We start from the raw sequence: 9,675 nt of genomic DNA on the forward strand, positions 1-9,675 counted from the left end.
TGGTGGCTCCTGCCCTTCTCCAGGCCAACTACCTGCTGGTGGAACAGCAGATGTCTGATACCAAGTATGGAGAGTGTGTGTATGATCGCATTCAGAGAGGGATTTAGTATGCAAGAGAAGATCAAGAGAGGTGAACAGGGGAGGGGAGGGCAGTGGGCATGAGAGCTGGTGGTCGTAAGGGAAGACACAAAGGCCTGATGGGATATCCTAGCCTGTCTATCTGTCGGCTTCTTGTCCAAATCAGACACAGCACCATGTGTGTGTGTGTGTGTGTGTGTGGAAGAGGTCTAACCTCCCGTTGCACCCTTTCTGTCAGCCAGCACACACTGATAGGATCAGACCTGGGCATGACCCATCACATGCCAACTCCTCACGCTCCGTCTGACCTCCATTTGCCTCTCTCCAGCTTTTCCTCAGTCCCTCCATTCATGCATCTCTGCTCCTCACCCAACCACCCACCCACCCACACACCCACTAACACACATACACACTCTTCCTCTCTCCAGGTGTTCCTTTGTTCCTTTCACTCACATTTTTCATTGGGTCTTTACATTTCCTCCTGTTTTTGCCCTTAATTTTATAGGTGGAAACCTGACAATGGAGGCAGAGTTGACTGCTGGTAAAATAGTTCTGTTATTTTAGAAAATAATGCAGCTTATTTGACGGAATAACAGAAAATGGCAAGTTCAATACACAGCCTGAGAGACATCTGAGCAGCAACATGTATGCTGTTAAACACCACTTTTTGTTAATTTTCTAAAATCTTAAACCTCTCTTAAATGTGCACTGTGCCTTCAAGAAACGTTTGGTGAAGCAACAATCCGCAATGATAGAAAAGGTAATGACTGAATATATCAAGTGTTTTTCTGAGCACCTACAACACTGAGTTCCAAGAAAGAAGAGCAATAGACTTATAATCATCTGCACACACTGCCATTTAAAATCCCCAGGCTGATCTTTGAACATAAGTACATTTACTAAAGGGTTGGTAGTTAATGTAATCTAATGCAAGCCTGTTGACAAAACTGTTGGCCTTTGTACAGCCCCCACCTCTGCATGTATGTCCTCACATGTTCCGTCTCAGGTACTTAAAAAACAGTGGTACAGACGGACAGCTGTGTGTAACTGACCTGGAGCCGGTCCCCTGGCTGGTGCAGCTGTGGGAGGTGGGTCTGGTCCTGAGGCTAGCACCGCTGGGACTCTGAGCTAAACTTCCAAGAGCAGGCAGGTAAGACATCACCTGTCAGAAGTCACGCAGACACACAAGGTTAGACAGTGCCTTAAATAGCGACTTCAACTGGATGTTTGTGTGTCTTTAGGGGACTGAGGAGGCACAAAGACATCAACTGTGAGTGAGAAAGCAAGATGTTCTACTGCAAGGTAATGTAATGGGTAGACCCCTTCAGCCCTCTTTGTTTCTATAGCAGAAATGTAATATAATCTATATCAATTTTCACACTGCCATGTTAACTAATGCAAAATATTTGAGTTTTACTGTAACACAAAAGCCCAGTGGAAAAGAAAACATTTTTTAAATAAGTTATATAGTTATTTTATTCAATTACTTTTATGTTTGCTGTGTGCTTCTCTGCAACATTGGTGTGTGTGTGTAGTTTGATCAGAATTTAAAGATCATGGACACTCTTATTTTGCCAAAATCCCTTTAAAAGCTAAATGGACTTTTTTCTAGTACACAAACTGAAAATGGCTGCCAACTAAACTCTTGAAACATATTTTACAAAAATGTCACTGAATTTCTTTATGACTTAGTGAACTAAGCAGCACATGACTGTTGTTATTCACACAAGTAAGAGGTACATGGTTCAAATTATGACAAAGCCTGTCAATGGCAAAATGAATAAAGGACTAAAGAAAAAAAAAGTGGTTTCCCATGGGTAAGTAATGGGAAATGTGAAGTGAGTAAATAACAAGAAACACACACACACACACACACACACACACACACACACACACACACACACACACACACACACACACACCATTTTCTTGAGAGACAGGGGTTCATCTCCAACTGTGAATCCATTCCTGCAACAAACATTCCTGAATACAGCATCCACTATCGCCAACTTAAGTCTGCTGGAGCGAATCCTGACAGCCAGCTGTTCTGCCAGGACCACTGGAGACACATCTACAGGACAAAACAGAGGGACAATACGTCAGATACCATACTGTCAGTGATGAAGTGATTGATCGACTTCAAATGTTTAAGAGTAAAAATGAATTTGGCTTGCTCAGAAGACAAAAAAATATGTTATAATGTTAATTAATCTGCAATATAATGTGATTGCTAATACTTGTAAATTATGTTTCTCATTGCACATTCTATTTTCTGGTGCAGTATTTCTTAAAGTAGTAGCAGCTGAAAAGTGACATTGGTACTACATTATTGATCACATACACGTACATGCAGACAAAATGAAATGAAAAGGCATATGTTTAAACTTGTTTTTTTTCCCTCTTTTTCTTCCATACCCTGGCTGATGACAGCAAAATGCTCTGCTAGGTCTTTTAGCCCCTTTTCAACCAGGCTCTGGTTGAGTTTGAAGTGCTGCTGACACCAGAACTCCACCAAAACAGACAGGAGGTCTAGCAGGGTGTCCGGCAAATGCAGCTTCTGCTTCTCATCCCTCTTAGCGTCCTTCAGTGAAGATAAACAACATCACAGTAAGGGGTTAGAAAGCTCTAAGAGTAGGAGTAACTTGTTTTCCTGGTCCAATCACAAATCTGACCCAACTGGCAATTGTCTTTGGTGGTATAGTCTGGCATTGCCAGACCTTCCTCCACAGTGCTGTGGAGGAGGGTCTGGCTAGTCTACACAGCATTCCGTGATGGGAGAACAACTTGCTCTGGTTTATTGGCATTTCTTTAAACCAATCACAATCGTCATGAGTGGTGCTAAGCGCAGAGTGGAGCAACAGTGCCGCTGTAAAATGGCCTCGGGAAGAAACATGTACACGTTCAAAGGTTAGGTTTAGTCGTTTAACAAAAACATCAGATTTGACAGATATTCTAGCTAGCTGTCTGAGGAGCAGTTGACCACAGTCCTCATAAATCGACCGGAGTTTAAAATTACAACACAAAGAAAGCCGGAGGTAATGGACATCCGAAAACGGACATCCGGCAGAATTTCCAGCTAAACAAGAGCAATCCCGGAAGTGGAACGTCGTGGTATCGATATCGAGGTACTTGCTCAAAAATATCTGGATATTTGATTTTCTCCATATCACCCAGCCTTACGTCGTGAATATAGACTATGGGTGGTATAACACATCATCCAATAAGAATAACGATGAATGAGTTGCACAGTATTTACCTCAATGAGAGCCTTTACCAAGAGCTGGATTAGTTTTTTCACAGCTTTGGACAACAGGGTGGAGCGCTCCCACACAGTCCAGAAAGTTCCATACAGCAAAGATCCTGATGCTGAACCCTTAGAGACCCCTGTTCCCACAGACAGCAAAAAATCCCTGAGAAAAACAGAGAAAGGCAGGAGTGGATGAAGAAAGAATAGACCATCAAGTGCAACATTATTATAACTTATTTATTGTAAGAACCAAAATAATACAATTAAACAATTAATTCAACATGTAGTCCATATTACATGCAGTTTAGTAAGTATCAGCAACATAATGTTGATTTGAGGCTTTTCAAGTAAGTACAGTGCAAACTGGAACATATTTTAGATCTAGTTTCATTCAAGTCTTAAATCTTAAAGATGTATTTCAACACCTTTGTGCTGCAGCACACACCAGCTAAAATAGCATGATTTGTTCAGGATTTCTGGACTAGGGAACTCATTTGTGGGAAAATCCCTCCACGACTCTGTCCATGCGAGAAGGATTAGGGGCTTTGTTAATGAACAGAAAGAAGAAAAAGCCCTGCCTGCCCTATCTCCCACACTGTATATATAGAAGTTGTTACCCGGTTGTGACAGAGTGGAGTTCCCCCTGGAAGAGCTTGAGGAAAAATGCCAGGAGGTCACTATGGAAATGTAACAGTGTAGGCAGGGCCGGTCCAGGGAGTGGGTGACAGGTGACCTCACTGGACAGGCAGTAACTGAAGGAACACACACATATAAATAAACCGTAAATAAATGAAAAGTCTTATTACTTAATTATTTTTTAAATGAATGTCAAAAAGGCTTATTTTTACATCCTGTTGTTACTTTTAATGGGAAAAGTATCAATTTCCAAACATTTAAAATGTAATTAGAATAATTAGACAAGACATCTTATGTGATATGAGGTTTACCTGATGGCTGTCTCCAGAAAAGGCCACAGGCCTGTTTTACACCGAGGACACTGCAACACCTGGGTAAAATATTTCTTCACTCCAATAGGAGCCAGCCAGGGAGGGTTGGTAATAAGTAGGCTGTACATGACCTGCCGGAAATTTCTCAGGAAGACAGACGTGGCACTACCCTGTGTCGAAATGAACAGACAACAATTGAAGTGTGAGTGGTTTGGATATTTGGATGTACAGTCAAAATGTCAAATTACAGTTAAGTCCAACTACAGTGATACAAGCCAAAAAGCTAGCTACTAAAATTCTATAAATCGGGCTGGGTACCAAACTTCGATATTATTAGAAACCAACGGGCTTGCCTCTATAGTATTGAGTATCAAAAAATGCCTTCTAGTTTGATACCAGATTTCAAAACCTAAGGAGTAAATCTCATCAGCATCAGTGGGCCAATAAGCACTGAGCCTGCTTGTACTAAGATCTAATAATGCTTGGGATTGGCAGCCTAACGTTACACACTGTAGAGGCAGGCAGGAAAAACTCTACATTATGTACAGAGATGGAGCTCACGTAGTTGTGTTGTTGTATTTTGAGAGGTTTGACTACAGTGTGTGTCAAACAGGTGTAAAGGAGCATAAAAAAAAATGAAGAAAAAGAATTGTACCATATCAAGGTGTAATGTTGTAAAAAAAAAGAAAAAAAGAAAGAAATTGGTAATGAAAAAGGTATGGTTCAGGTACCTTTATCAAATTCACGGTATCAGTATTAAAGATTTTTGAAAGATGGCCGGGCCCTATTTATACAGGTTATACTTTCATGCAGCTCCTGAGTCTCCTGCAGGAGTAGGTGAGAATTTGATAGTCTGGTTATTCCCGTCCTACCTGCTGTGCGTATTCTAGGAAGGAGACCAGATATGCCGCTGGTGGCAGCAGGCCTGGGAACACAGCTCCTCTAATTGAGTCCAAGGCGTCAATGAAGAGGCCGCACTCTATCATACTACCAACATTGCTGAAGTCTGTTTCTGTAGCCTGGAGGAATTAAAGAACAATGATGAAATGTAAGAGGTATATGGAAAAGGAGGAGAAAACATTACACTCAAAGAGATGGATGGCAAAAAGACAAGGGCAGAAGGGTAATGGAAATAGGAAGTGAATGGGCATCAAAAGTTCCTGGAGGTAATTTCTGACTGTCTGTTACTGGCAAATAGCATATGGATTTAGAATGTACAGAATGGAAACACACAAGCACTTATAATAGCAATCTGCTGGAGATCCACTTGGGTTAGGAATGGACAGGACAGTTGAGAGTATTGTTAATAGGCCTGCCAATCAAAACTCCCAGATCAGCTGACAGGGGTGGTTAAATCGATGACCTGCGCCCTTGCTCTAGATGTCACTTTCCATTAAAATGTATGACATAAAGAAAATTGAATGACCTGATCTTCTTGTTGAAACACAGTTATTTTAGAAATGTATGGTTGTGATCAAGGGTTGGGAAGGCAGGTGGATATGTGTGCTTGTCTACCTGGGACTGGAGATGGTAGGGGTCATGGTAACCCAGAAATTCAAGGAAGCACAGTCTTGGCCGGGCCTATAGCAAAATACCCCGTTAACAAAGTCAAATACATACAACACAGAGAAAAAAGGCTAATTTGAGTCAACAGAATGTAGACCAACTACTACATGACTTGAAACTACGCTTCAGTGCTTCTCTGCAACATGCTTTTACACACAAACATCACACACCTCCTGTTTCACGGCATAGTCCTTGAGCTCTGTCTCCAGTTTGGAGAAGTCCACATCCACAAAATTGGACTTCTTTGTCTCTGCTGGATGATCATCCGTTATATTGAGCTTCATATCCACACAATTGCTCTGCCAAAGAAAAAACAGTGGACAGTTGAAACCCCAGTTTTGGCTGAAATGGCTCTACCCTAGAAATTAAAAAAGAGTCTACATCAACATACATACATAAATACAACATAAATCAGACCGGCACATACGGGTACTTCGCAAAACATCAAAACATTTTGATCATACGTTAATTACATAGGTTACGTACCGTACATTTTAATGGAAAAACGTCTGACAGTCTGGAAAATCCGATCATGATATCCGATCATTCATTATCTTTGTAACATCAACATGCCAACAAGCTGCTGTGTAACTAGTTGTACTAACAACCAAAAATCCAAGTCTCAAGTTTTAGATTATAATCAGTAGAGGAAGGAAAAAGGGGCTGGTGGGTATCAAGAGGGCTCACGTAAACTCTGACAGGAGTGTCATCCAAACAGATCCTGGTCCCGCAAGTCAAATCCTTCTAATGCCTGCTCAAACATTACCCATTTCATCAGGTGAGAATAATAAAGAAATTCCATGCTAATACATAATATAATCTTGTATGAGCATGATTCAAACCACCATGTTGGTCTCAATATTCTTAAATCACAACGTAACTTAAGGTTGGGAAATTAACAAGAAATGATGAAAAACCGCAGCTCACTCAATACTTTAGTAGAGACCAGAGAATTCGCATCTCCTCTCCCAAACTGGCGGGGCCACAAGGCCAACAGGAGCCCCCACCAGACCAGAAAAACAGGAAGCCAAATATCAATGTTTCCGCTGTATTAATTCTGCAGTGACGCATTACTGTGAGACCATGAACAAAGCAACTGTCTGTGGTTAGTTCATACGTCTGTAATAACAGCAGGACAGTGCTATCTAAAGCTGAAGCTAAAGTCAGTTGAACAGGTGAATTGAAAGTTGTCGCCTACTGGTGAAAAACAGGCTTGGTATGAATGATACAGTAACATGCTGACGGATTCTGTGTTTTTAGCCGAACTAAACCAGTTCAAACAGATCAGCGATGCTGTTTTGTGATTGTTCTCCTGCATCTGCTCCTGGTGTTCTTCAAAACTGGTAAAATGAGCTGAGAATCTCATGAAGCCTCATAATCAATTAAGCCTTAACCATACCTTTTACATAAATTAGTCGGACTTACCCCAAAGAGGTGCTGGACAATGTGGCTAACAGGGTAGCAAGGAGCATTTTGGTATTTGGAGTCCTCTGTGATGGGTTTAGCCATGACATGAGTAACAGAGGCATGAGAGGGTGGAGGGCAGTGGTATACCTGGGCCCTGCCTGCTTTTAGGAGCCTGGAAATAATTTAAGTAGACTTATTTAGTATCACACTCTGCAGCATTTATTCATTCATGGCTGGATTGTTGTGATTGGCGAAGAAGTATTTTTTGTGTAACACCTCACCGTTTGAACATGGCCCTACGGGTGGGTTCTTGGACCATGAGGAGAACCCTCCAGCCTTGGAAGGCCCCTGTTACTCTCCCACTGGCCACCTTCTCCCTCCACTGCCTGACCGGGTAGATGGAAGACGTGGCACCTGTGGAAATGGCAACTTCATAGGGCCCCTCTGGGAGCCAGGAGCCATTCTTAACACTGTCCAACACATAGTCTGGAGTCACAACCCACTTTCCTGGTGGTGGGTGAAAGAGAGAAATCAAACCACATGAAAGCTAACAGTGAAGAGTATGAGGAAGTTCAATTAAATGAGCAGTCTTGCTTTATTCAACATCCATCATTAAAAATCATAATAATCATCATGACTGACCTGCAGCACAGGCTGCCAAAAACTTCTCGCTGGACAAAACCTGAGGGATTATCAGATGTGTGATGGTGTGCTGATAGACCTAGAAGAAGATCACTGCGTCAGTCTAATGACTTGTAACACGTAATAATAAATGGCACGACCAGACCTGGGTTTTCATACGTTATAAATAAAAGATATTCCTGTAGGTGGGGCTGGGTTTTATGGTTGAAATAAATACAAAAACGCCCACCTCTGAAAAAAGGACTGCCATTATGAGACTTAAACTACAACAGAAAAGGGGAAATTTAAATAACTTGTCCAATACTTGACTAACCTTTTCAAATGTTTACTGTATATACAGTAGATATGGCTCAAAACTTTGAAATAATTCATCAGTAGGTATTTAATCATCACATAACACACACACTTAAAAGTTGTAAAAACTACAATAGTACATCAGTCGTATGAAGTACAGTATCAAGTCTCAGTGTGAACACATCTACTTGACAGGAGCTGCGTACATTGACAGAAAGAGAAACTGCTGTCAGACAGAGGCAAACTTTTTCCTGCATGTTTATCAAGAACAAAAAGACCAAGAGTGTTTTCTTACATCTAGCTACATATAGAAGTTAACTGATGACACACACAACACTGCCAGTCCCTGTAAATGAATGCATGCCATAGGAAAAACAAAGGCTGATTGTTAACAAGACAACCAGCCTGGGACTCCTTGTAATACCTGACAGACCTAATGCATAACTGTGGTCAGACAAGTAATGTATTCTATGGATTACTTGATTGACAGAGAATCCATTGGATTTAATTGTGTTAGGTGATTGAACATGTTGCACAGCAAGTAAATGCACCTACATTTGCCAGTTCTTCAAAATGCAAATACTGGCTTGTTTCTTTTCATTTAGGTGACTTGGTTGCTGCTGGTGAGACTGGTTCAGTCGTAATCGGTTTGAGTTGTAAATTGCATTGGTTTAATTTGGTTTACATCTCATAGACTAAATAAACTTAATTATACATAATTAGATACATCAGAATTTCTTTTTCTCCATACGTTGCAGGTCTTTGGCGAAATTTTTGACAGCCTTGGTTGAAGTGCATCTTCCCCTAAATGTTCTCCACTTACTGAGCCACCAATGTATTTTCCACCCAGATGCTGGATTTTCTGGACCAAAACTCTCTTCTTATCACGGATCTTAATCCCAGAGATCTGGAAAACGTGCGTAGAGCTCGCCATCCTGACGAGGGAAATGAAAACGTGACAGAGTTAGGCTCAAGTCTAACTAGGAAACTCCATTCATTGGAGAAAAATAATGCTGCAATTGACTAGATGACTTGGATTGTTTTTACTGAACTAAACATAACGACAGTTGATTATATTTGACTAGCTAGTTACGCAAGACATTGATGATGCGTTCAACGCACCTTATGATACTTGTACATTCTAAACAATATAGGGTCACCTGAAACTCCCTGCCATATGACATGCTTTGAATAACCTTGCCACCTTACAGTCTCAGTATTGGCGAAATAACCAAAAATCGACTTTGGTTCTTGTTTATTCACCAGTATTCAATTTCCGGTTGTGTTAACTACAGCTGATCGATCGACCAGGTACCTCGATCCTCACATCACCGATGATCTGTCTCCTCCCAGTTATGTTCGGGCGCGCCAAAACTCAGACACTCACACAGACATCCAATACCGCGAGCGGTGCTTTGTACCAGCGGTTGACTGCTTATTCCAAAAATATGTTCAATTCCGCGAACTCAAATATGTGACGTTTTTTCTCATCGG

At 41.3% G+C, this 9,675-nt stretch overlaps 1 protein-coding gene and 1 long non-coding RNA gene across 4 annotated transcripts in view; one reads left to right on the forward strand and one right to left on the reverse strand.

Moving 5' to 3' along the window:
- The window catches only part of LOC116690016 (uncharacterized), a 14,558-nt gene extending 11,513 nt beyond the window's left edge, over positions 1–3,045 (forward strand). Inside the window, exon 3 of the long non-coding RNA XR_004332138.1 lies at positions 2,966–3,045. This is a non-coding gene — a long non-coding RNA (uncharacterized LOC116690016). The remainder of the gene's footprint in view (positions 1–2,965) is intronic.
- slf1 (SMC5-SMC6 complex localization factor 1) overlaps positions 1–9,675 on the reverse strand; it is a 33,242-nt gene extending 23,567 nt beyond the window's left edge. Inside the window, exons 1-14 of one of the 3 annotated variants that reach the window (XM_032516587.1) lie at positions 9,502–9,675; positions 9,005–9,119; positions 7,888–7,966; positions 7,527–7,752; positions 7,264–7,417; positions 6,009–6,137; positions 5,788–5,853; positions 5,145–5,291; positions 4,273–4,442; positions 3,943–4,077; positions 3,335–3,488; positions 2,494–2,659; positions 2,001–2,149; positions 1,131–1,240 (exon numbers count right to left, since the gene is read on the reverse strand). In XM_032516587.1, coding sequence (XP_032372478.1) covers positions 1,131–1,240; positions 2,001–2,149; positions 2,494–2,659; positions 3,335–3,488; positions 3,943–4,077; positions 4,273–4,442; positions 5,145–5,291; positions 5,788–5,853; positions 6,009–6,137; positions 7,264–7,417; positions 7,527–7,752; positions 7,888–7,966; positions 9,005–9,115 — 1,796 coding nt within the window. In that variant the 5' untranslated portion in view covers positions 9,116–9,119; positions 9,502–9,675. Of the gene's footprint in view, positions 1–1,130; positions 1,241–2,000; positions 2,150–2,493; positions 2,660–3,334; positions 3,489–3,942; positions 4,078–4,272; positions 4,443–5,144; positions 5,292–5,787; positions 5,854–6,008; positions 6,138–7,263; positions 7,418–7,526; positions 7,753–7,887; positions 7,967–9,004; positions 9,120–9,444 lie in introns of all 3 variants that reach the window. The other 2 variants (XM_032516588.1, XM_032516589.1) reach the window with 2 other exon arrangements.

The sequence above is a fragment of the Etheostoma spectabile genome, chromosome 5 (genome assembly GCF_008692095.1).
Source record: "Etheostoma spectabile isolate EspeVRDwgs_2016 chromosome 5, UIUC_Espe_1.0, whole genome shotgun sequence".
Taxonomy (NCBI): Eukaryota; Metazoa; Chordata; class Actinopteri; order Perciformes; family Percidae; genus Etheostoma; species Etheostoma spectabile.